This window comes from Melanerpes formicivorus, unplaced genomic scaffold (assembly GCF_026170545.1).
Source record: "Melanerpes formicivorus ecotype bairdi unplaced genomic scaffold, bMelFor1.0.p_v2 SCAF_58, whole genome shotgun sequence".
Classification (NCBI taxonomy): Eukaryota; Metazoa; Chordata; class Aves; order Piciformes; family Picidae; genus Melanerpes; species Melanerpes formicivorus.
The window spans coordinates 487,486-514,057 of record NW_027142410.1 but is presented as its reverse complement, the minus strand read 5'-3'; the positions used below and the strand labels follow the sequence as shown (position 1 = coordinate 514,057).

The window sequence follows — 26,572 nt, the reverse complement described above, 5'->3', positions numbered from 1 at the left end:
CAGAATATGCTGGGGGCATACTGAAAATGCCAGGTGGAGCCCTTTTCATGTAAGAATATGTTGTCTTTAGCAGGACTTTCTTCTTCTGTTGTCTGTTGTCTTCTTCAGGACTGAAGAGCAAGAAGAAACACTAACCCATAGTAGCTTCCTACACCTTTACCTTTGAGCTATGTATAACAAAGCAGAAGCCACTGTCACGGTGCTCTGCATGTTGGCTGAACTCCAGTTGGTGAAAAGAGAATACAATGGCCAAAATTTTGCAGAATTTGTGTTTTCTCTGCTGCTGCTGCTGCTTCCTTTGCTTAACCATGATGCATCACTGCTTGGAAGGGAACTGAGATAGATGTAATGCAAATGGTGCCATTTGCTAATTAAACAACAACAAAACTAAGCAAGCAAACACAAAAAGGTGGAACTAGGGAATATTTAACTCCAGAAACCTGAACCTAGACAAAATTCTGCTAGTTTCATGTTTTGTTACCAGCTTGGAAATGAAGGCCATACGTACCAGGGAAGTCAGTGGTAGGGGGTTATGAAGATATGCATTTCCTTCAAGGAATGAGAAGCTCAAGCCTTCAGGGGCTAAGTTTCACTGCATGGCACAGCTCAGGGTCAGTTTTCCAAAAGATTTAGTGCCAGTGGCAAAGCCCTGTTGGAAACTGGAGCTCAGCACAAACTGAGAGCCACTATATTATGCTGCCAGTGGTCGTGGAGCATTTATTCTTTTTCCTTAATAAGAAATGACCCAAAGGTACAGCCTCCTTTAGCTTGGCTTCAACCCTTCAGTTTGGCAACCTTCAACTGATTGATGTGGCTTGCATGCCAAGTTTCAGCACAGTTACAGCAATCTATCAATCCATGAATTTGCACAACCTAACATCTGAATTCTGTACTCATTTTGTAATAGCAAATGTCAAACCTCAAACTGGAACCAGTTTAAATAGTTCCATGAATCCAGAAAACTGCAAGAAAGACAAAAGATAATTTAATATTCGTGGGAAAAAAAAAAGCCCAAACTATTTCAAGAGCTGCAAAATGATGATAATAAAAAGGTCCTTCTGTCTCTCTGCTTTAAGTGTATTTGCCTTCTCACAAGAGGGCTTTTTTTTTCTCCATTCTCTTAGTTCTTTACTGTGTGAAACAGAAACAAATATTTCTTACAATCAAATTCTCTGACAGTTGCTCTCCACACTGCTATCAACTCCCTTTCTGAACTAAGAAATCAGTTCCTTTTCCTGAATCAACTCACACTGCCAACATCCATTTTCCATACTTGCATTTACTCACCACTAACCACCGCCCGGGGTGAGGTTTCCAGCAACACCAGCACAATAATCCCCCTGTCTGCCTTCAAACCCTCTTTTCAACTTCCCTGCTCTCTGAAACCTACCCAAAAATATAAAAATTGCCAGTGGTTAAGGAGTTACTTTGCTCAGATCAGTTTGTAAAGCAGACTGATCCTGGTCTGATGTCTCCCTCTCCTGTTGTGACTCTTCTCTGTTAGCTCTTATGTTTATTTGCAATGAAGCATTTTTCAGGCAAGGACCAACCTTTTGTTTCTAGTTCTGCACCTAAGCCCCATAAGAAAAGGGGATTTTGTATGTTGCTACAGTCTCCAAGTGAGGCCACAATGCAAATAATAACAATAAAGAGAGAGTCTTGTCTATGCACAGACCATGGGCTTTTAAGTTGTGGGAGAAGAGTAGTGCTCTTTTAAGTCTGCAAGAGTTCAAAAGCTTGAAGAATTTAATTGCTTATTTCAAGTTTATAATTCACTCACCTCCTGTGAGTTCAGGAGCATGTCCAGGTGATCCCAGTCCTTGTAGAACATTTGTTCTTGGTGTGTTTTCTCCAGCCACTCCTTCTTCTGTTTCCATTCATTGTATACCTTTTCCTTCTCTTCCAACAGAGCATCTAGCTTCTGCTGAATCTGAACACAATTGCCAATAAATAACTGATGTTGATCTTTATACCCCATAGACCAGGGTAAGGTGGGAGGAGAAAAGATTAAGTGGAGTGGTAGATAAGGCCCTTAAATTGCAATAGAATTACCCAACAGGAAAATGTTGGATAATTACCCAACAGGAACAAGTTCCAATACTTATATTTGGGCAGAGAGATAATCACAGGTGCCTCATTTGAGGGATGGGGTAATACTCCTTACAGCATGTACAGCAGTCCAAGTCAGGAGCAAGGTAACTGCTTCTCTAGTGTACATTCTAGAATCCAATTCTAACCTCATTTCAATCTAATTCTCTGTTATCTTCAGTCACAGCAGTTCAATTACAGCATTTCAAACTGGAATAGGACAGATACTGAAGTTATCAGCACAGCATATTCTCCTAATCGATGCATACATGCCTTGCTGTCAGACCATGTAATTTCAGCTTCCAAACCCTCTATATCCACAAGTCTTCCAGAAATAGAGGTGGGTTGGTGTTTTTTTTTTGTGTGGCTTGTCTGTTTGTGGTGTGTTTTTGTTGTTGTAGTTTCCCCCTCCCTGTATTTTTCTACCAGCAAAGGACTTTACACTCAGGAAGCTTTCTAGTTACTCTAGTAATACTTTGCAATATTCAAGAAGCTTTCAGGAAATAGCTTGCTCAGATGAGGTAATAATTTGCACAGGCTCTGCAGTTTTCTGAAGATATTAAAAAGACATGTTAATGAGTTGTCAGAGAAGCAAAATAGTAGGTTATGGGGGGAAAAAAGAAATGGTGCTGGAAGAATCTTAGAAGCTCTCCATCTTGAGTAAGCTTATATTTTGATTTCCATCTCTCGTTTCCAGGGAGTTAAAAATACTACCATATTCCACTACTACAGAAAATGTTTCCATTAATCTTTAAGATCTCTCATATGTTTGAGTGCTTTCATTCTTTGGTTAACAGGTGTTTGTTCAGCCTGGACTGATATGGGTATAGCACTGTGATTCAAAGTATAGTACTTGTGTGAAAATGCTGTCTGGGAAGTGTGTAGAACCATCTCTATTGCATAGCAAACCACACAGAATTATAAGGTTTGGAAGGGAACTCTGTAGGTCATATAGTCCAACCACACTGACAGAGCAGGTTCACCTAGAGCAGGTTACACAGGACAGCATCCAGGCAGGTTTTGAATGCCTCCAGATGTCACTCATCCTGTTCTAGCACCCTGCCACCCTCAAAGTAAAGAAATTCTCTCTCATGTCTAGATAGAACTTCCTATGTTCAAGTTTGTGCCTGTTACCTCTTGTCTTGTTACTGGGCACTACTGAAAAAAGACTGGCCCCATTTCCCTGACACCCACTTTAGAAGCAATGAAAAGATTCCCCCCTCAGCCTTCTCTTCTCTAGGTTAGAAAGCCCCAAATCCCTCAGCCTTTCTTCATGAGACAGATGTTCTTGTCCCCTGATCATCTCTGTAGCTCTTTGCTGTATCCCCTCAAGAAGTTCCCTGCTCTTGAATGGGGGAGCCCAGAACTAAAATGAGTTTCAATTACCTCTTTTGATCCTATTTCCTCATCTTGCAAGAGTGACTGTCCCAGCTGTACAACATGACTGTACTTCTCTTCTCGTGCTTCAATCTCTGCCAGTAGTTGCTGATGCTGGGTAAGTCTCAGGCCACTAGTAGATATGTCCCGAATAGTCTCCTTGGCTCTCATTTCCCTTATTATTTCTGCTGTCCATGAAAAATAGTCCCATACCTGGAACACCAGAAAATGATGAAGCTGAGGTTAGAGCTCAAGCTTGGGTTACCAGGTAGGAAAATCATTAGCTGACTGTTCAACTTTAAGTGAATACTAGGTAATAAAACCACAAAGGAGAGAGAGTTCATTAGAGATTAGAATACTTCCATGAATTTTAACAAGGGTAGATAACATGAATGCAGAAATGGATACATGCAGAGTTAAAGGACACATGTTTTGTAATATCATAATCATAATTGTGATGGGTTATGCCCATCCTGAAAGCAGGGGGGGGAGGGAAGGGCTTGTGAGAGCATTGCCCTCCCTGGAGGGGGTTTTCCCCCTGTGAAGCTGAGTTAGTCTGTTCTACTCCCCCTCCCTGTCCAGCAAGCCTATAAAAAGGAGGACACTGCTGCCATTAGCTCTCTTGGCCCCTGCCTTTGCCTGGACGAGGACTGATGCTGGCTCCCTGCTTCTCTGCCACGTGGTCAGGCCTGATCCTTCTCCCTGCTACATCCACACCTCTTCAAAGAGACTGGTTTTGTATTCTTACTTTTTTCCATCCATCCTTGTTCCTTACCCTTGTGAACCTTTCCTGTTATTGGAATATATATATTAAATATATATTAAATAATTTTTTTTACCTCTCTACTTCCAGACTGACTCCAAATTATTTCTCTGTGGATTTACCCCCTTCCCTTTTTTCTCTCTATTGGGAAAGAGGAGGGGGGGACAGGGCAGGGATTCTCAGCCTTGCCCCCATCTGAGCCCTTAGATCCCAGTTAAGGCTCAAAGCACCACAATGAGAGAAGAATAAAATTAATCAGGTTGGATGAGACCTCCAAGATCATCAAGTCCAACCAATCACCCAACCCTATCTAATCAACTAGACTGTGTCATATCATGTCATTGACAACACGATGTCATTCCTTGCCCTTTAGCCCATCATACCTTAAGTGTTTTCTGGTGTTATTCCTCTACAGAGGATAAAACTATATCATTGTACTTTCCTGTGACTTAGACTTGCCTAGCACAAGTCTATTGTAAAGTGAAGTTGCTGACATATTCTAAAATGAGTGTAAATTTTCAGGTGAAAAACAAATGTGCTCATGCTGAGAGAGGTAGTAAAAAGGCAAATCAAAGGTCAGAACAACCTTCTTGAACCTATTAGGTAAGCAGATTCAGCTCCTGATTTGTGGAACTGTGTCACTGAGACTGGCACAGAAGCAATTCTGGAAGGAACAAGAATAGAATTGAATCGAATTGACCAGACCACATTGGAAGAGACCTTCAAGATCATTGTGTCCAACTTATCATCCAACACCACCTAATCAACTAAACCATGCAACCAAGCACCCCATCAAGTCTCCTCCTAAACACCTCCAATGATGGTGACTCCACCACCTTCCCGGGCAGCCCATTCCAATGGGCAATCACTCTCTCTGTGTGAAATTTCTTCCTAACCTCCAGCCTAAACCTCCCCTGGTGCACCTTGAGACTGTGTCCTCTTGTTCTGGTGCTGGTTGCCTGGGAGAAGAGACCAACCTCCGCCTGTGCACAACCTCCTTTCAGGTAGTTGTAGAGAGCAAGAAGGTCTCCCCTGAGCCTCCTCTTCTCCAGGCTAAGCAGCCCCAGCTCCCTCAGCGTCTCCTCATAGGGCTTGGGTTCCAAGCCCCTCACCAACCTTGTTGCCCTTCTCTAGACACGTTCCAGCAAGTCAACATCCTTCCTAAACTGAGGGGCCCAGAACTGGACACAGGACTCAAGGTGTGTCCTAACTAGTGCAATGTAGAGGGGCAGAAAGACCTCCCTGCTCCTGTAATGCTAATTCACTTTCAATATCTATTAAGTAACTTTTGCAATATCTTAAACTGTCTGAAGCATTCAGCTAAGGCAGTTCTGAGAAAGAATTCTCAAACAAATGAGTGAGAAATAATTTCTGAAGAAACTTGTGCAATTAAAATAACATTTTCTGTATCTCTTCTTCTGCATTTGATTCTGCTCCTTCACAGTTCCGCTTACTCCAGACACCTCTGCTTTGCTCTTATGTATTTGCTGGTAAAAACAGGGCTACATGGGACTGCACTGAGGAATATATGGGATGATTCTTTAAGTTTTATTATAGTTTAATTAGGTTTGGCTTAGTTTATTCAACCCTGAGGTGACAAGCAGTCTTTTAGTTTATAAGTGCACTTTAAAAGACTCTTTTGCATAGTGAGTGCATAGAAAGTGCTGAAGAAAAACTTTTTCTTGTTTCACAGAACTAAAAATTTTCTCATGCGAATGCTTGCTGGCTTGTTCACTGAAGGAAATTATGTAATGGAAATAGCTTCTTGCCTTTTTCCATTTTACCTGTGGATTTATACTGCTACCACTGACATTTTGTACAGCTCAAAGATGGCTTGAGAACCACCTAGGCAAGGGAAAAAAATAATAATAAGAGTCTTCAAAGAAGTGCCATGAAAGTGAAATTGGCCATTTGGTGTCCTAAGAGATCAGGATTTAAAGCCAAGATGCTCTTTCCTTGAAGCAAAATAACACAGCTACTGAATGACTGTTTAGAAGAGCTGTGGACTTTCTGAAGTGGCCCACACAGTCCGCTTGCATTGGAGTAATTTTGATTTGCAGAACTAATTCACACATAGCTGAATGTCACTCTAGATGCTGACATTACACATGGCGCTGCAAATGTCTAAGACTCTCTGAGATTCTAAGTTAAGCATTAGGAAAAAATGTGTAAATTTGAGGATATTTAATGGAATGGAACAAGTTATGAGGCTATACGAGATTATTAAACTGCCACTGCCAGCAACTTTTAAGGATAGACTAAGGATCAGCCTGCAGGAAACTCCTAAGGAGAGCCTGACTGAGACCATGCACATCCTAGCAACAAACTTCAGAACGCGAAATTCAGGTTGTTCTGAAATACTTTCCGTCTGTGTCTAAAATCTTTTAGTTGACAGAGTTTCTTGGAATATTTGGAGCCCTCTGCTGTCAGTGTTGGCAGTCAAGGCCAGCTCTGCACTTAAACTTGACTTGCTAGAACATGTCCGGAGAAGGCCAACAAAGCTGGGGAGGGGTTTGGAGCACAAGCCCTCTGAGGAGAGGCTGAGGGAGCTGGGGTTGTTTAGCCTGGAGAAGAGGAGACTCAGGGGAGACCTTATTGCTCTCTACAACTCCCTGAAGAGAGGTTGTAGGCAGGTGGAGGTTGATCTCTTCTCCCAGGCAATCAGCACCAGAACAAGAGGACACAGTCTCAAGTTGCACCAGAGGAGGTTTAGGCTGGATGTTAGGAAGAAGTTCTTCCTAGAAAGAGTGATTGGCCATTGGAATGTGCTGCCCAGGGAACTGGTGGAGTCACCATCACTGGAGGTGTTTACGAAGAGACTGGATGGGGTGCATGGTGCCATGGTTTAGTTGATTAGATAGTGTTAGATGATAGGTTGGACTCAATGATCTTGAATGTCTTTCCCAACCTGGTCAATTCAATTCAATTCAGTTCTATTCCATGCTATTCTATGCTAAATTTGTACTTGATGGGATGCAAGAAGATACACTGGTTGATTGTGCAGAATCCTAATTTAATGGAAAAGCTGTTCTGTTTTTGTTTAACATCTCAATCTAGGTATAATTTCATAATGAAAAGGCCCCATGGACTGCATGTGAACAATAATAATAAAAAAGTACATTTAATAGTTGTGACACACTTTAAGTTTGTGGACCTATTGGTACAGCTTAAATTGGAAAGGAAGAAAAGCTGCCTCTTTGCACTCAGGAAGCTGGGAGATATTGTGCAGGAAAGATGCTCTAAACTGCCCTAGAGCTACTGAGAATCTCCTAATCATTAGACATGGCTGCATAACCCTGCCTTGTCTCATCTGGGCAGATGATTTGGCCTACCAAATTTGTGGAGTAAGCCCTTCACTTATTCAAGAACTGTTGTCAGAAATGAAGGCAAAAATGGAGAGGTTCAGAAATAGTTCCTGACAGCAGAGTGACATCAACAAGATAAGTAGATGCCTGAGGCATAATCCCATGTAGGCATATCACTGAGAATACAGACACCTGGCATTGTAGCTTTGTTTTAAAGATGTTAAGAAAGTGCCTTAATGACTGTGTAATGACTGTGTAGCCTTCTATTAAGCACTCACAGATTTATATATTTTAAGATGTTCATTGCTTGTCAATTTACCAATGCACATAAAAGGACACACTGACAGAGTAAGAAATGGACTATAAATTTAGCATTTGAATCACAAGGTGCATCACAGACTTCAGATAAAATGAAAACTAAAGGTATTTAGAACAGAATAGAATAGAGAAGACCAGGTTGGAAGAGACCTTCAAGATCATTTCATCTAGGCTGAAGACTTCAAAAATCTAATATATATTAGAAGAAAACATAGAAGAATTTTGCCCTGTTCTTACTATCCTTCCTGGAAACATATGCTTACATGTGCCTGGAACTGGTAAAGCTTATATGAGTGTTCCAGAAGTTTCTTGCGTTGTTCTACTTTAGTCTTCAGAGCTTTCCAGTTGGTCACTATTGCCTGCTGCTTTCCTCTCAGGTCTTCCACCTGCTTCTTCGAGCAGTGGGTCAGCACACGATCTGCAGAGTGGATGAGCTCCTGCAGCTGTACACAAGGATGAAAGAAAAGGGTAGGAAAGATAGTCAGAGAGATCCAGTTAATATCAGAAACACTGTGATAAGCGTTGTGTTAACTGTACATGAAACTACAACTCCAACAGTTCCATTGCTAAACGAGTTTCCCTCCCTAACCTCATTTCTATGGAATAACAGTGACATCCAGTGTTTGCTAAGGCTCACCACAACCGTGTTCTTTTTGAAACAGGCAAGCAGATTTTGTTTCTCTGTTTTGCTACACCATTTGCTATGTGAGTAATACAAATAGCAGCTAACCACTCTTTGTTTTCCCCAGTGAGCCTACAGAGTAACTGGCTGTGCTATCTTCATGCATGCCTTTGGCTCCTTCACCTTTTAAAGTATTGAGCAGCTGGTGAGATCAGTACTAGGGTTACCTGCTGGAAGGCCAAGATACAAGACCACTGGGATAACTACTTCAGTAATGACAGTAGTGCTGTGTTAGCTACATCGTTACATTTACTAAACAAAGCGATGAAGAGAAAACTCATACTAGTTTTATTGGTATAGTTGAAGCTAAGCAAATCTCCTATATATCAAGGAGGCTTTCCAAACAGCTGCAGTTCATAGAATCAATAAGGTTGGAAGAGACCTCAAAGATCATCAAGTCCAACCTGTCACCACAGACCTCATGATTACTAAACCATGGCACCAAGTGCCACGTCTAATCCCCTCTTGAACACCTCCAGGGATGGTGACTCCACCACCTCCCTGGGCAGCACAGTCCAATGGCTAACGACTCTCTCTGTGAAGAACTTTCTCCTCACCTCAAACCTAAACTTCCCCTGGTGCAGCTGTGTCCTCTTGTTCTGATGCTGGTTGCCTGGGGGAAGAGACCAACCCCCACGTGTCTATAACCTCCCTTCAGGTAGTTGTAGACAGCAATAAGGTCTCCTCTGAGCCTCCTCTTCTCCAGGCTAAACAACCCCAGCTCCCTCAGCTTACGTAAGTTTTTATAATGAACTCTACCCTCCTTCCTCACAGTCCAATTTTTACCCTTCTATTACTTGTTGAAGATTCCAGACTGCTGCCTCATCCTTCCTTCTACAATTCTATAGAGTTAATCAATGCATTTTGTGCTCCATGAATATTCTGTTCCTCTGCGTATCAAACAGACGCTGAATTTTCCCTTGTAGTCACCTGGAACACTTTAAGAAGGTCTTAAACACATCATAAATTCTGGCAAAACCACAAATTTCAAAGAGTGATCAAAAATATCCCTGTGAATCACTTCAATATTCTGGTGCTTATTATAACAGATCTCTTATTCCTAAAGCTTTAAATGAGCTACTTCATCTTTGCCATTAAAACCCTGAACATACTAAAAAAGCAGAAGACCTAAGGAAGATTCTTAGATACTCCCAGGCTCCCACAAAAAACCTGTAACAGTTTGGTTCAGAATACCATATTGTTAACATGGTTGTCTTGGAAACTTGAGTTTTGGCTACTCATCAAAGGCCACAAATGACTTTCGTTACCTGCTGCTCATTCCCAGAGAGCTCGTGTTCCAGGGCCACGTGGTTCCGGAGCTGGGTTTGCACGCCTCTCAAGTCCTTAGCAACATCATCTGGAATACTTTTGGACTTCTCCTAGAGGCAGAAATCGCCAAAATCTTGATTACTTTTTACTTCCAAGCAAAACATTGTAAGTCCACTTCAGTCATTTTGTGTAGCATATTTCATACTGCACGGGTGAAGGAGATCCTGAGTTACTCAACTATGGTAGGTTAAAGGAAGTTGCAAAATTCTATCCCAGTAACTAATTTTTAAGTATCTCAGTGATTAAGCTGCCCAACCAGACTGTGAGACATGAAAATTCATCTTTCCTTGATCAGAAAATACAGGAGAATGCCTTACAGGCTTTGAGCTGGGAATCAATCTTAAATAGATTAGAATTAACCAGGGTGGAAAAGACCTTTGAGAACATCGAGTCCGACCTATCATCCAACACTATCTAATCAACTAAACCATGGCAACAAGCACCCCATCCAGTCTCTTCCTAAACACTTCCAGTGATGGTGACTCCACCACTTCCCTGGGCAGATCATTCCAATGGGCAATCACTTCTTCTGGGAAGAACTTCTTCCTAACATCCAGCCTAAACCTCCCCTGGTGCAGCTTGAGACTGTGTCCTCTTGTTCTGGTGGTGGTTGCCTGGGAGAAGAGACCAATCCCCACCTGGCTAGAACCGCCCTTCAGGTAGTTATGGAGAGCAAGAAGGTCTCCCCTGAGCCTCCTCCTCTCCAGGCTAATCAACCCCAGCTCCCTCAGCCTCTTCTTATAGGGCTTGTGCTCCAAACCCTTCCCCAGCTTTGTTGTCCTTCTCTGGACACCTTCCAGCAACTCAACATCTTTCCTAAAGTGAGGGGCCCAGAACTGGACACAGGACTCAAGGTGTGGCCTAACGAGTGCAGTGTACAGGGGCAGAATGACCTCCCTGCTCCTGCTGGCCACACTGTTCCTGATGCACTTGCACTCCAGGATGCCACTGGCTCTCTTGGCCACCTGGGCACACTGCTGGCTTATGTTCAGCCTACTATCAATCAGTACCCCCAGGCCCATTTCTGCCTGGCCGCTCTTCAGCCACTCTGACCCCAGCTCTGACCATAGCTACCATAGTGACACAGTATCGCTAAACGCCAACAGTTTCAGGCCATTCTTTGGGCTACAGATGAACCCTGTTTAGATAAAAAATTAGTTACACATGCTCAGGAAATACGAGTTTTAAAATGTCATGTGTGCAAAAAAAAAACCAACAACAAAACACACTATTGTAAAAATGAGGGAAAAATGTGAGGCCATCACATAAAAGGAGACCTAAACATTTATTTAACCTAACAAACATTTTGAGGAGATTCAGTCTGTAAGGGACAGAGCAAGCAAAAAGAATAGGCATTGCAACTGCAGGACAACACTGTTGCTCCAGGTCATTTTAAGTGAAAATCAGAATGTTTCTAACCACTGGAAAAATTAATTTCTGTAACAGATTCACAGTCTGGTTTGGGATATTAACAAGGCTTCTTGGCAAGGCACTGCAAAAGGAGCTACATGTTGAAGCTGTCTAAGATACGACACTGGACATTGTGACTTAAGATCTTCCAGTACTATGTTCCTATGAGAAATGGCTTTCCCTAGTAGACAGCTGACCAGGGTACAAAGAAAGGGATGGGCATGATGACTAAATTGCTCTCCCACTCAGTAGTGAAGCTTATGCACAAAATGTGATGCAAGAAATGTGTATTGGTTTCCTGGGCCAATTGCAGCATTGGGATAAACCAACTGATAGTCTGTGGGGTATTTCTGAACTATCACTTGTCACTGCCACAGAATGAACTACTTCATCACTGAAGTTAAAGATGTACCAGGTTCTGAAAACCCTGAGTGGTATACAGTGAAATATTATGAGGCTTGATTTTCCATTCATGACAGGATAAGAAAAGGGGAAAAACATAGTTGAATAAGGCAGCCTTTGCCAGCACGAGCAAGTAGAGAATCTACTGCACACAACCTAACAAAGCCCTGTTGCCTTGCAAACAGTGGAAGCTCTATTGGATCACTTCCTCTTGTACACATCTGAATCAGGGAAACCACTCCCCTCATTACAGCATGGTCAGTTTGCCAAATCCTTCCTGATGCTCTGATAAACCAGAAGCCTGAATGTTTTCCTTGGGACTTCTCCCCCATTTTTCACGTTGGAACTGTTTGAAATCATTGTCAACACTGGGCACTGAAGTGAGAAAAAAAAATGAGTTTTTGCCACAGCTTTTTGCGTCAGGTCACCCAATTTCCTGACAAGCTTCCAGGCCACTGTAATCCACACAAATGCCTTGTTCACAAGACTGTTCTTTCTTCACCTCATGGTGTACAAAGAAGAACCACAGTGAGGCAGTAAATGGTTTCTTAGTCAAGCCCGATGGCTGCAAACAACACTATTATATACATTGCACTGTAAGAAAATGTAACTAAAGCCCTACTCTTTTTCTCCTATCCCACAGATCAGCAGCTCTAGTTGTACCTGATTTCACCAATGGTTCTCAAAGGGTGGCCAGTTAGGCATCTAACCAAGCGTCACCCAGGATTATTTGGTTTTTTGAGTAATCTCTGCTGTGAATCTCTACTGTGGATTTTTAGAAGTCAGCAGTAAGCATGCTGAGAATCATAGGAATACTCCACCAATTAATCTGAAATGAAGCTCTCATTTTATGAGACTTTCCACTCTCCTATTATTTCTTACCTCAATATGGGCCAGAGCATCTGTCAGATCTTGATAACACTTGTAAATTGCCTCAGCAGCTCTCAGACGCTCACCTCGTAGTCTGGTAATTTCCAACAGCTCCTCCCAGGAATTCCTACAGGGAAGGGTGGGGAAAAAAATCATGCAAAATACTCAAGCTAGGAGTACAGGAGATTAACTGTCTGAAGAAAGACTGGAAACAAGACCTTCTCTTGCTTTGTCATTCATTCCTTCCATTAACTTCCATTGGAGTAATTCTCTGAGGGGCAGCATATTTCTCACCCTGCTCATTTCATGTCCCCTTGTCTGCTCCAGACACTTGAAAAATGGTCCTATATAAAGGTGCCCCTCTCCAATATGTTATTCAGGTTTTAAATGTACAGGACATTACATCAGAACATCTCCTGTGAAGAAAGGCTGAGACATTCAGGGAAGAGAAGACTCAGAGAAGATCTTATTATGGCATTTAAGTACTTAAAGGGAGCTTATGAGAAAGATGGGAACAGTGTTTTAAGCAGGACCTGTTGTGAAAGGATAAAAGGTAGTGTTTTTAAATTAAAAAGAGAGGAGATTAAGATGTATGGAAGAAAGCATTCACAGCAAAGGTGATGAAATACCGGCCCAGCTTGCCCCAGGAGGTGGTAGAAGACCCATCCCTGGAAACATTCAAGGTCATGTTGGATGGAGGTCTGAACAACCTGATCTAGTTGAAGATGTCCCTGCTCACTGCAGAAGGCTTCAACTAGGTGACCTTTGAATGTCCCTTCCCACCCAAACCATTCTGTGGTTCTAGAGTTCTATAAGAAACTCAGAATACATTAACCTTGTTCTGCAGAGCAGTCATAGGTTTCAAACTTAAATAGCAATAAAGTAGTAACTAAATGTCTACCCTTCCAGTTAGGTGATCCTGTTCCAAAGGTCAAAGGAAGTTCAATCATCCCTTACTTGTATAGTACCTCAGATGTAATTTACAAGAAGCCAAATCAGCAAGTAGATAATGCCTGCATTACAGTAGTCTATTTTTAAATGGAGCGTGGCAGCAGCTCTGTCTCAGTGAGCAAGCCACATAGTTTGCAATTAGAGAACTGGGAGGACACTCCTTATCTTTTTCACTTCCTCCTCCTTGAGAATGAGTTTTGAGGACAAAGCTTGGAGACAGCTAGCACAAGTTTCCTACCTTAGCTCTTTCTGTTTCTGCCGAATTTCCCGGGACTCAGAGTGCCCATGGCCCAGCAGGCTGTCTGCCAGCTGCTGGCAGGCCACCACTCTTTTCCCAGCAGCTTCCAGCTGGCGTCGGAACGTGTCATATTTGGCACAAAGTTGCTTTTGAAGGAAAAAAACAGTAACAAAAATGCATTTTGAGTGCTTGCTTTAAGCCAACTCAGATATTAGAGCACAGGCAAAAGACAGGTAATAAGCGAATCCTGTTTGGAAATGGGGAAACTGCAGAGAATGACTGCATTTCGCCTCAAAAACTACAAATTGTTGGATGAATATGAAGTTTGTGATGCAGATGAGAGGCAGAAACATTATTGCTGGGGAACTGAAGCTAACATTTAATACACAAAGTTTCAATTATTAGATGATATAGAATCATAGAATCAATAAGGTTGGAAAATACTTTCAGATATCAAGTCCAACCTGTCACCCAACACCTCATGACAACTAAACCATGGTGCCAAGTGCCACGTCCAATCCCCTCTTGAGCAGCTCCAGAGATGGTGACTCCACCACCTCCCGAGATGGTGACTCCACCACCTCCCTGGGCAGCATATTCCAATGGCTAAGAGGTCTCTCTGTGAAGAACTTTCTCCTCGCCTCAAGCCTAAACTTCCCCTGGCTCAGCTTGAGACTGTGTCCTCTTGTTCTGGTGCTGGTTGCCTGGGAGAAGAGACCAACCCCCATCTGGCTATAGCCTCCCTTCAGGTAGTTGAAGACAGCAAGAAGGTCTACCCTGAGCCTCCTCTTCTCCAAGCTAAACAATCCCAGCTCCCTCAGCCTCTCCTCATAGGGCTTGCACTCGAGGCCTCTCCCCAGCCTCGTTGCCCTTCTCTGAACACATTCATGTTTTCACTTTCATGAATACAAATGTATATTCAGTACTGCAACTGAATAATGTAGTCCAACTTTGAGGTTTGGGACACAAGGTATTTTGAAATAAGTTGTAAAAATGAAGATTCTGATTGGTGATTGATCTCTAATGGGCTGACATTAGATGACCTCCTCTACCATGTGAAGATATAACACAGTAGATGTCCAGACATCAGCATTTGTGATTAAAAAATCCTTAATGGACACCACTTTGGAATATCTGGTTATTAAAAATACAGAGGAGTTGCTCTCTGAAGGCAGAGATTTTCTAACATGCAGTTGTTTCATGCAGCTCAGCCCCCATGGTAACAGGAGGTAAGTGTGTTAGGCAATGGAACTTCGCAGTCATAACAAGTCAATGCTTCCCATCCACTATTCCTCTTCTGTTTTTAATTCCCATGTATTTATACTGATTTTTCATTCTGTCTTATTTCAAGGAAAACTTTACAATGTTTTCAGTCTCTCTGCTCTCCTCCTGCTCTCTTTCTCTTTCCCTGTGTCTTGCTCTCCCCTCTCCTTCCCTTTCTCTTACACTGCCAGCCTGATGTTATGGCAAAAAAAAAACCCAAACAAACCCAAAACCCCACTGTTGACAAGTCCCTGCTTTTCCAGAATGTTAGAACACAACAGAACAGAACGGAATAGAACAGAAAAGAATTAACCAGGTTGGAAAAGACCTTGGAGATCATTGAGTCCTACCTATCACCCAACACTATCTTATCAACTAAACCATGGCACTAAGTGCCTCATCCAGTGTCTTCTTAAACACTTGCTGTCATGGTGACTCTATCATCTCTCTGGGTAGCCCATTCCAATGGCAAATCATTCTTCCTGTGAAGAACTTCTTCCTAACATCCAAGCTAAACCTCCCCTGGTGCAGCTTGAGACTGTGTCATCTTATTCAGGTGCTGGCTGCATGGGAGAAGAGACCAACCCTCACCTGGCTACAACCTCCCTTCAGGTAGTTGTAGACAGCAATAAGGTCTCTCCCGAGCCTCATCTTCTCTAGGCTAAGCAACCCCAGCTCCCTCAGCCTCTCCTCAGAGGGCTTGTGCTCCAAACCCCTCCCCAGCTTTGTTGCTCTTAATGTTGTCATGGATGATGAAGACAATGAGTCCTGTCTTCTTGATCCTACAGGCACTGAATTATTATGCATGGACCTAGCAGTAAGTACAGCATTGAAGACCTGTTACTGGAGAAACTCACCAAGGCATGTTCATAATTGTTCCCATAGTCTTCAGAGCTGGCTGCCTGTTTCCGTTGATTGATCCAGTCCTGCAGATCTTCATATTCTCGTAGAAACTCATGCAAGACAAGAGTCTCATCCAGCTTCTTCCCCCTGTTGGGGAAGGGAGACAAGACAATACGATTAGACCAAGGAAGTAGAAGAGGAGGGAAATCAGCAACTTTCTTCCTATTGATCTCCCAAGGCTCTCACCATCAAGACTCATCTCTTTAGTGAAAGGCTCAAGTTTATTTCTCAAGGTTGGAGATTACTGAGAGAGTTTCTAGCCGTTGGAATGGGCTGTGCAGGGAGGTGGTGGAGTCACCTTCACTGGAGTGTCGAAGAGGGGATTGGACATGGCACTTGGTGCCATGGTTTAGTCATGAGGTCTGTGGTGACAGGTTGGACTTGATGATCTTTGAGGTCTCTTCCAACCTTGGTGATCCTGTAATTCTGTGATACTTTTGAGGATGGCAGCTGTCAACCAGGTCAGATTTGCTGCCTGGGTTTCCCAGAAAAGCCATGTGCCCAGCTTAGTGCTTTCTCTTTAATTTTCATTTTTGGAGCTAGGGTTTGGTTTTTTGATGATGTTTTGTTTTGGTCTATTCTATTCTATTCTATTCTATTCTATTCTATTCTATTCTATTCTATTCTATTCTTTCTGTTTTATTTTGTTTTGCTTTTATTTGCTTTGTTTTGTTTTCTTTCTTCCCATGAAAATACTGTTCATATCTTTTTGCAGATCTGTCTTAGTATTTCTTTCTAAAGATCACTGAAGATAACTTGTGAAAATGAGAAGGAAATCTGCAGATGATGCAACTAGGAAGGCAAATGCTATGAAAGCCATTTTAGGCTATTCTGTTTGCATTGCCTTTTCAGCAAAATTGCTGCAACCTGCTGCATATTTCTGAGCATGGAGATCAGCAATAATGCACCATGAGACTGAGGTTAACATTAAACACGAATGAACACAACATATTTCTGTGCTCAGCACCTAAGAAGTGTTTAGATGTTTCTAAAGTATTTCTTTTTCTGAACTTTTAATTCACAGGATTTTCTCCTGATGCTTTTACATTATTAATCTTAATCAGGAATAAAAACAAACGGTAAAACAGAGAATTTCCTTTAGGCTTAGTTATTCTACAATTCAGGCTGATTTTTTTTTTTTTTATTCTTCTTGCAGACTCTCTTTTCTTAGTAAAATTTTTGTGGAGGAAAACCCTAAACTCTTCACACATTTGTTCCTTCCTGACAAGAAACCAGCAGTGTTTAAAAACCCTGTGTACAGTATCCTGTTGTAAACATCTTACTCTAGCAATAAAAGAAAGCAGGTGAAATGAAACCTAAATGACTCATTAGGTCATTTCTATTTCACCCTTTCTATACTATCACAGCCACTGGCCATGAAAATAAGAGTAACTCTAATTGTCACTTTATAGGAGGGTGATGAAGGATGAAGAGGAAATATGTGGGCTTCAAATCCTTAATGTAGCAAAACTCCCTAAATAAAAGATAGGGTTCTTGCTTGACAATAATGAAAAGCTCCTAAGTGCCCAAGATGCTAACGCAGAACCAAGCAATTGTCTAAGTACAACTGAAACAATAGATTATAGTGGATATTTATTAAATTCCATTGAGGTAACTGGAGATATCCTTTACTTCCTTCAGCAGGCTCTAAATCAAACCCAGGAACCAAGAGGCAGTTCTAATTTATACCTTGCTGCTGCTAGTTTCTGCAGCTCCTCAAGTCTTGAATGGACTTGTTCCTTTGGTGCATCAATGTCATCATAGTGGATGAAGCCCACAAGAGGAAGAGTTTGGGCATTTTCACTCAGTTCTTTCATCAAATTTTGGTAAATAGTGATCTCATGCTCCAATATCTGGCAGAGAAGAGAGTCAATCAAGACACAGCTGTCAAATACATCCACAGTTTGAACTTTTGCCCCGGCTTATGGTGTAGTTACTGAGATATTAAAAGAGGAAAAAAGCTTTCTGGAACTGTGTGACATTTCCAGCACTAGATCAGTTTTAGACCATTTTGTAGCAACATTTTTAAGGGGGGAAAAAAAAAGAAAGTGTACATAAATTTGGATAAATTGGGTGAATAAAGACAATTAGAAATTCCTGATGCATTATTAGGCAGCAAAACATATCCCTGGAATAATACTCCATCTGTACCTTTGATCCCAGGGAAAAAAAATGTAAGGGTTGCGCACACCTCTGCTGAAAGTGAAAAGCAGGTATCAGATCACAGTCAGTTTTGACCTCAGAAAAAGAGGATGAGAATATTCACCACCACATTTTTTCCCCAAACTACATTTTTTTCTCAATCTTATTAAGCTGCATTTTTCTCTCACAACAGTCCATTGGCATGTAGACATATATCAATGCAAAACATCTTGTAGAGGCTGGACCCTTAAGTACCAATGAGACAGAAAATGTACCAGTTGTGGACAGATCTGAAGATCAAGCCAGGACACAGAATTTAAGCAGAGAAATACCTTGTGTTTCTTGAGGAGTTTCAGTGTTCCATCTTCATCCTTACCATAGTCCTTGCTAGTCACAAGTGGATATTTTTCTGCTATCCAAGCCTCCAGGTCTGAAGTATTCATTAAATACTATTGGTTAAAAGAGAAAGCAATTAGTTTCTACCTCAACTTTCAAAATAGTCAATGGCAATTTTTGGATCTATTAAATTCTAAATGGAGGGTGTACTGCAAGATTTACTGTGATGTTTTGTTAACAGATAAAGAACATTAAATTCAAAGAAGTACTATTCTACACTCTTTTGTTCTGTCAAATCATGTGGAGGTGAAGGAGGCCATAGAAGGAAGAGTTCAGTGCAGGATAATTAAGGTCTTTTCCAGATATCAAAGCTCTGATAGTACATTTCAAGTTGTCTTACTGTTCTTTTCTTCACATCACTGTCCTTAGTTGACTCTACCCTTACTTTATTCATTTAGGGTAGGGACTAACTGCCTAATATCAGTGTGATAGTTCCCCTTCTCCTTCCTGAGAAGTTCAAATCACCCATAAAAATCAGGCTTCCTAAAGCCTATAGTATGGACATCTGTTCTTATTGGTGGAGGAAATAAGAGCCAGGCAATCAACACACTTTAGGTGGGTCTGTGAACTCTGTGCAAATGATGTTTACGTTTATTAAACTACATGTGTTATCTGAATAACTGCATTCCCACATGACCCACTGATGACAGAAAACTTGGATTATTGAGACAAGTATTTGCAGGCAATTTTTCTTTTCCTTTTTAACAGGCCAAAGATAAAGGTCTGTTATTTTGTTGAAAAAAGAGCAAGAGTATTAGTTTCTCATTATCATTTTGTTTCCTGGAACCATTGCTGCCTGGAAGAGCTAAAGACTGGACCTCAAACAGTCACAATGGCACAAGAGACCTTTTCTTTTCTGACTTCCTTGTCATAATCTCCAGTATGAAAGGCCAGTTCAGGATCCACTACACTACTTCAGTCAAAGCCTGACACTCTATAAAGATACTGAAAAAGTAACTACCACCAGGAGAAATGTATTCTACTCACAACTGGAAGGGGTGGTTATAAAGTCCAAGGCAAACCACTAGAGCAGCAACTCTAAACAGGGGGCTGCATTTGGCTGCAACCCAGCCCTCCCTTCTCATGGGTCTGCACTCAAGCAACTGAAGTGAATACCAGTCCCAGCAAAGCTGGTTTGTTATTCAATGTAAAACTTTGGTTGTCTGAAGAAATTACTGTGTGAGCATTTTGCTGTAATTTGTACCTCCTGGAAGCCAACTGAATGCTGCAGCTGCTTCATCCTCTCTTCACAGGCCTTCTCCAAGCCTTGCCAGGCAGTCACAAGCTCCTGACATTTCACACTTATTTGCTGAGCTGATGGGTGTTGGTCTGCAATCATTGTCCTTCCTTTATCCAGGACCTTCTGGACTTGCTGTTTGTGGGCATTCACTTCTGCCTGCAGTTCCTGGGAATCAGGTAAAAGAAAAAATAGGAAAAAAAGAAGGGTATGTGAGGACAAAGAAATTCCATATGCTCTTAGTCCTAAACAAAACTGGCAGCTGGTAATGATGGGAAGAGTACAGCCAGTGGACACAAGGATTTTCTGTATCTACAATAGCTGCAGCCTCAGCCACTGATCCCAGCTTCACTTATGTAATGCTCTGCCATTGTTCTGCCACTGAAGGAGGAGATAAGAGTTAGTAGGCTGGCAGCAGACATTCCTTAACTTCCTCCTACACCCTTGGCATTACTCCCCAAAGCCCTCAGCCTGGTGCTCTGGCCTGGTTCTACCCCTTCTCCTTACCATGAACATACTCCTGCCCAGCAGTCATGGAGGTGTATGAGATGAAGCAGGTCAAAGGATGAGACACAAAGCTGGGGGAGTCAGAAAAGTGTTGAACTATTGATGGGTAAACAAAATATCCTGGAAAATGAATGGGCTAGAGGATGATGGGAAGAGAGACATTTTCAGGAGTACCATGAAAACCACTAGACTCCTGATCCATAAAGCCTCATCCCCACTGTTCTTACAACCTTTCTTATGCAGCTGGTGATTCAGGTGCTGCAATATCTGCAGAGCTGCCTGCAGTGCAGAGCAGCTCTGAAGTGTGCCCCTAGCTGTGAGGAACTGCTGCAAAGAATTGAACTCTCAGAAATCAGTGCTAACTTATCTTTATAAACATACTGACTGTGGCTTTTACATTTTACAGTAAGTACAGAACTGAAGGAAAAACCCCCAACAAACAGCACATTAAATGCCCTTACATGCTCTCCTAGAGAATCTAGCATGCACATACCTCAAAATCCCCTGTATAATGAGGCACAACAATCAAAACATTTAAACCAGGTCAACCCACAAAGCAAAAACCTCAAGTATTTTGTTGTCTATTTAATGTGAAGTATGCTGACTTCTTACCCATTTGTAATGGGAAGAGCTACAAAATGCAAAATATGACAGATTTTGCAATTCCTACAGCAATTTCATGTTTGCTCTAAAAAGCATTTGCTATATTGCTGATTTTTTTTTTTTTGCAATCCACTGGAACTATTTTAGCTGGGATAGTGCTGGAATCAGGGAATGTGCTTGTTGAAAGTGTGGCAATACATTTTGCTTCCAATAGCTTTCCTGAAAGCCAGGAGAACTGGCTTTCTCCTGGAGGAGAGCTGCTCAGGTGGTTGCTTGCAACCTGAAGTTAAATGCAGTGTGCTATAATTCACTTGATAAAATGATTTACCTTGTGTTTTTGCAACAGGCTTTGAGCCACATCCAAGGACTTCCCACAGTTGGTGGACTGGGCAATAGGCAATCGCTCATTAATCCAGGCCAGCTCCATATCATGGTCATGGTAGAACTCATAGAGATTCACTGAAGCTTCCAGCATCTTGCGCCTCTCATCAAGAGGTGCTTGCAAAGACTCAAACCTGTGGGTCATCCATGAAAGACACATCAAGACAAAGCTTTATCTTGATTCTGCCAAGGGAATGAGGCTATGATACCATTTTGAAGACCAGAAAACACTGGACGCTTGGGAAGTAAATTTCAATGGTTAGTGCTAGCTACACATACAAGAATCCATCCTTCAGAAGGCTATTTTTGGCCAGCAGTCTTACATGATAACACTAAATGTAAGCAGAGAAAAAGTGATTTTCACTTTTGAAGATTAGACTTGTCCCATGACGTTTTAAGGAACTAATCACTATTGGATACTGTAACAGGCTGGGGTTAGAGTGGCTGGAGAGTGGCCAGGCAGAAAGGGACCTGGGGACATGGTTGACAGCTGGCTGAACATGAGCCAGGAGTGTGCTCAGGTAGTCAAGAAGGCCAATGGCATCCTGGCCTGGATCAGGAATAGTGTGGCAAACAGGAGCAGGGAGGTCATTCTGCCCCTGTACTCAGCACTGGTTAGGCCACACCTTGAGTCCTGTGTCCAGTTCTAGGCCCCTCAGTTTAGGAAAGATGCTGACTTGCTGGAATGTGTTCAGAGAAGGGCAACAAAGCTGGGGAGGGAGTTGGAGCACAAGCCCTATGAGGAGAGACTGAGGATGCTGGGGTTGAGTAGCCTGGAGAAGAGGAAGCTCAGGGGTGACCTTATTGCTGTCTACAACTACCTGGAGGGAGGTTGTAGCCAAGTGGGAGTTGGTCTCTTCTCCCAGGCAATCTGTGACAGAACAAGATGACACAGTCTCAAGGTGCACCAGGGGAGGTTTAGGCTGGATGTTAGGAAGAAATTCTTCCCAGAAAGAGTGATTGGCCATTGGAATGGGCTGCTCAGGGAGGTGGTGGAGTCACTACCACTGGAAGTGTTTAAAAAGAGAGTGGATGAGGCATTTAGTGCCACAGTTTAGTTGATGAGATGGTGTTGGGTGATAGGTTAGACTTGATGATCTCAAAGGTCTTTTCCAACCTGGGTAATTCTGTATTCCTATAAAGCTGTCAATGACCTATGGGTATGCAGAGGACTAGAGGAGGAGTGCAGCTAGCAAGAAGCAAGGTTCAGTATTACAGTATCACAAAGGTTGGAAGAGACCTCGAGGATCATCGAGTCCAACCTGGCACCACAGACCTCATGGCTAGACCAGTAATAAATGTTGAAGTGAGTCAACAGGCAACTATGTAGGTACAGATCAAAGCACAGCTGTGGTGCAACTGGGAGAAGGAATCACTCCTGAATATGGGCTAAACTCAATGAAGTGAAAGATGTTTTGTCAAAGGTAGAGCAAACAATGCTATTGTCAGAGAGAGTGGAGACCAAAAGAAAATGACACCTCACCTTTTCAGATATTTCTGTGTTTCATCCAAAATCCTCTGGGAGTCAAAGTGATTGGTGGCCATTTTCCTTGCATGAGATACAATGGAGTTCATTTTCTCTGCCAGCTCACGTGTCTCGTTTTCCAGCTGCCTGTGCTGCTTGAGGAGATCACGGCTGGAGCGCAAATCATGGCCTGTCTCAGATTCCTGAAGAACTTTCTCGATTTTCTCTATCTTCTTTTTGGCATCCTGACAGGAAAAAGATTATGGCATGCTTGCACTGACCTTTCAACATTGTTTTCTTTCACTCATCCCCTCCCATGACAGCTTCCTGGACATAATTTTTAAATCCATGGCCTTTCTTGGTACCACACAGGTTAGGTCTCTCAGTGAGGCATCTCCTAGGAATACCTTGTTTTGCATGCTATTTTGGGGTACTCCTCTCTCTTAGACACTAAAGCACATCATTAACATCAGCCTCTTTGAACTGTCTTCAGTGACAGAGTATAAAACAGTCAACCTTTAATGGTTTCAGACTGCTGCTACAGCACAAGAACAGTTGTATGACACAGTGTTGTCAAAATAGCTTCACAGCACATTTGTTTGCCTTACACAATTTGCCTGGGTGGCAATCTGTACTTGGCACATTGTCATGCCTCCAGCCCCCAGGATGACTTCAAGCAGGTGGAGCATTGGCCCAAACAGGGAGTTGTAGTTGGTTTCCCACACAGATGCAGTGCTGAGCCCAAGTTCAACAGCTTTGTGTCTTGGTGGTGTGCTGGTGCTGTTATTCTGCTCACAATTTTAGTGTAAGTCAGTGCTGTCTCTCCTGAGACTGTAGACAAAATGGACACCTTAAAATGCACTTTCATATGGGTGGTATTCTACTCTTTTTCATGAGGACCACATAACATAGGAACCTGGCTCCCAGGCCATTCCCATGCTTCATTCCCTGTCATCTACTGACCTGGAGCAGTTCCATGAGCTGTTCTTGCTGCCCAGCTTGTCTCAGCTTGTCACCTCTCTCTATCATCTTGCTATACAATTCTTTCCACTTCTTTTGAAGCTCTGACATCTTCTTCTGGATAGAAACTGCAGCATAATGGTTGTCTTGAATCATTTGATTGCCTTTCTGGAGAAACACAGCACATGATTTTTTTTTTAGTAGATCAGCACCTATGCAGCCTGGGACAAGATGGAAGACTTAGCTCCAAAACTGGCTTCACCTTTATCAGCATTGAAAAATGCTCCTCATTAGCCATCATTTCCTTCTCAGCAGCCTCATGCCACTTTAGTTTGCGCAGAACATTTGTAAGGTCACGATAGGATTCATCTGATGCAATCTTATACTTCTCTTCCATCCATAGCAAAAGCTCGGCAGCATCACGATTGAACTCCTTGCAGAAACAAAAAGGATTAAAGTGATTTCACTTCTCATTCTGTGTGCATCTGCAATGCATCCTTACTGTCAGGATCACACCCTTACTCTTTTTTCTTAACAGTGAGGAAATGTGGTATATTTTCTGTTAAAAATTGCTCTACAAAATCTCTTAATGGAAGAGTTATGATCTTGAAACATTGGTGAATTTTTAAGCCCTTGGAGTATTATTTCTTACTCCCCATTTTTCACTGCTAGATTCATTTAACTGCAAGCGGTCCAGCCCTCCAGTATAGCTTTGTATTTCAGCACTGGGAGAGAAATTTGGTGCCAAAAGTGCAGTTACTTCAAGTAACTGAGCCAAATTATCAAGGCCCAGAACAAGAGAAAATAAGAATCAGAATAAAACCACCCAGCAAACAAAATATTCTGCTGATATTTTTCATTTTAACATCTCTGGTTTTGGTTTGGAATTTTGCTATGGTTGTGGCTCTGTAAGATTTATCACCTTGCTCCCTGGAAAGCGAAGCTCTGTCTCATAGCCAAAGAGGAAGAGGGTTGCAGTAAGAGCGCTCAGCAGTTTGGGATTTGTCCCACAGTAAGATACAGGGTAAAATTACTTTGCACATGCCTAGCCAGGTCTGCAGTATCAGCCCTTTTACCTGGAACTGTAGGGAATCCATCAACAACTGTCTTCTCTTGGCATTGCTTTGTATCAGATTCTCCCACCTTTGCCGGAGGATGACCATTCTCTCCTGAATACTACCAAGACAAAAGAAGTTCAGACTGGATGGGGTACTTGGTGCCATGGTTTAGTTGATGAGATGGTGTTGGATGATAGGTTGGACTTGATGATCTCTAAGGTCTTTTCCAAGCTGGTTAATTCTATTCTATTCTATATTGGCTCCCCTACGTTGTACTGTAGTCATGAATATGACATAAAGAGAATCTAGTTCAATGTCCCTGTTGACAGGATGAATGCATGAGCATGCTGGGCTCATCTGGGAAGCCTGCCAAATGCTCCAGATTTTCCTTTTGTATGGCTGTGTCACAATAGGGAGTCACTTATGTTTGACTGAAACACCTAAACCTTTCTCATTCCCAAATATTCCCGGTTAGCTAATAATTTTCTCTGCAATCTAAGTACAATGAGGCTCTGGAATGGACTTCTAATGGTAATAAAGCAGGTAAGAAATCAGAATTTAAGAGCTGTTTTATAAATGTGTGCAGGTAGTGTTCAGGACTTGTGCACACAAGAACATGCTGGTTTTGACCCATGAAGTTCATTCTGACTATACACTTGTGAGACACTAAAGCTTGTCTCTCCTGATATGACTCAAGAAAGATAAAATCACCTTTGCTGTTTGCCCAGACAATAGCTGATGTGTATTGGGCAGAGCCACTGGAACGACCGGGAAGGTGCAAGGATAAAAGATTGCTTGCTGGACTACAGCTGGCCTGACAACAATGGACCGAGGCCATACCTTCAGGAATGTGCATAAGACAAGATCATCTCCACCCATCAGGTACCCCAGAAAGGGAGGATGGTGAGACAATGGATTCACCACCTGGCCCCTGATGTATATTGGGTGTGTGGGCAGGTAAATGGAGAAGGAGGAGGCAGAGCCCTTCCCCCGCCTTCCTCCAGACCCCTGTCCAAACACAAAGGAATACACAGGAAGATTTCCTGGGGGACAATACTTGGATACATACCTAAGGACTGATAACTGTACAAAAGGACTTGAGCAACTACTGGCTCAGTAGAAGAAAAACACAGGAGGAAAAGAGAAGGACAATGCCACTGAGAAGGAAAATATGAGAAAAGGAAAAGCTTGGGGCAATGCTGCTCTGAAGAAAAATGGAGAGAATACCAGAAGAGAAAAAAAATGACAGACATCACCATGGAGCCTGGAAGAAGCAGACCAAGAGGAACCCTCTCTCCGTGTCCTAAGTTCCACCTGCTGCACCTCATGGAGCTGAAGAGGCTGCCCAGAGGACAACATCTCTTCTACAGCCAAAGCTCTAGCACCCTTCCTCTATAGACTCAACATCTCCTGCAGCACCTTTCCTCCACAGACTCAAACTGTCTTGGGGAGTGAGTGGTGTGGTAATATAATTCCTTTCCTCTTCTCTCTCTCACTGTCTATTTTCTCTCTCTCCCCTTCTGATCCATCCACTTTGTGTAAAAAAACAGCCTAGCTGTTGATATTTTGGCCTTGTTTGTGCCTCTAATTTCATAACAGGGGAATATTCAAAAGAACCGAGTCTCTTTCCCTCTCTGGACTGAGACAACACTCCTAATTCTTTTTTTTTATATAGAGTTTTCCTTACTAGATTGTACTGACTCTAGCATGGTAAAGTAATTCAATGACAGATCAGTTTCAGCCATAACATGAATTTATTTCCTTGTGAAGCCTTCTGTGACTTTTTAACAGCAAACATTAATTCTAAGGTGTGATACCAATAAATGAATGAAATGTTGGTTTATGTAGGCATTTAATGAACTAACATTAACAATATTTTAACACTGTATGTAATTTACCATACAAGGCAAATTATTCTGGTGTT

The 26,572-nt window shown here is 42.3% G+C and overlaps 1 protein-coding gene across 2 annotated transcripts in view; it reads right to left on the bottom strand.

Moving 5' to 3' along the window:
- Positions 1–26,572, bottom strand: part of SPTBN5 (spectrin beta, non-erythrocytic 5) — a 136,312-nt gene that overhangs the window by 70,841 nt on the left and 38,899 nt on the right. For both annotated transcript variants that reach the window (XM_068161389.1, XM_068161390.1), the window contains exons 20-34: positions 24,667–24,766; positions 23,853–24,023; positions 23,594–23,758; positions 22,649–22,875; positions 21,113–21,299; positions 19,642–19,842; positions 18,374–18,490; positions 17,589–17,752; positions 15,854–15,986; positions 13,734–13,879; positions 12,557–12,671; positions 9,802–9,912; positions 8,115–8,294; positions 3,475–3,678; positions 1,781–1,930 (exon numbers count right to left, since the gene is read on the bottom strand). In XM_068161389.1, the coding sequence (XP_068017490.1) occupies positions 1,781–1,930; positions 3,475–3,678; positions 8,115–8,294; positions 9,802–9,912; positions 12,557–12,671; positions 13,734–13,879; positions 15,854–15,986; positions 17,589–17,752; positions 18,374–18,490; positions 19,642–19,842; positions 21,113–21,299; positions 22,649–22,875; positions 23,594–23,758; positions 23,853–24,023; positions 24,667–24,766 (2,371 nt within the window). The remainder of the gene's footprint in view (positions 1–1,780; positions 1,931–3,474; positions 3,679–8,114; positions 8,295–9,801; positions 9,913–12,556; positions 12,672–13,733; positions 13,880–15,853; positions 15,987–17,588; positions 17,753–18,373; positions 18,491–19,641; positions 19,843–21,112; positions 21,300–22,648; positions 22,876–23,593; positions 23,759–23,852; positions 24,024–24,666; positions 24,767–26,572) is intronic.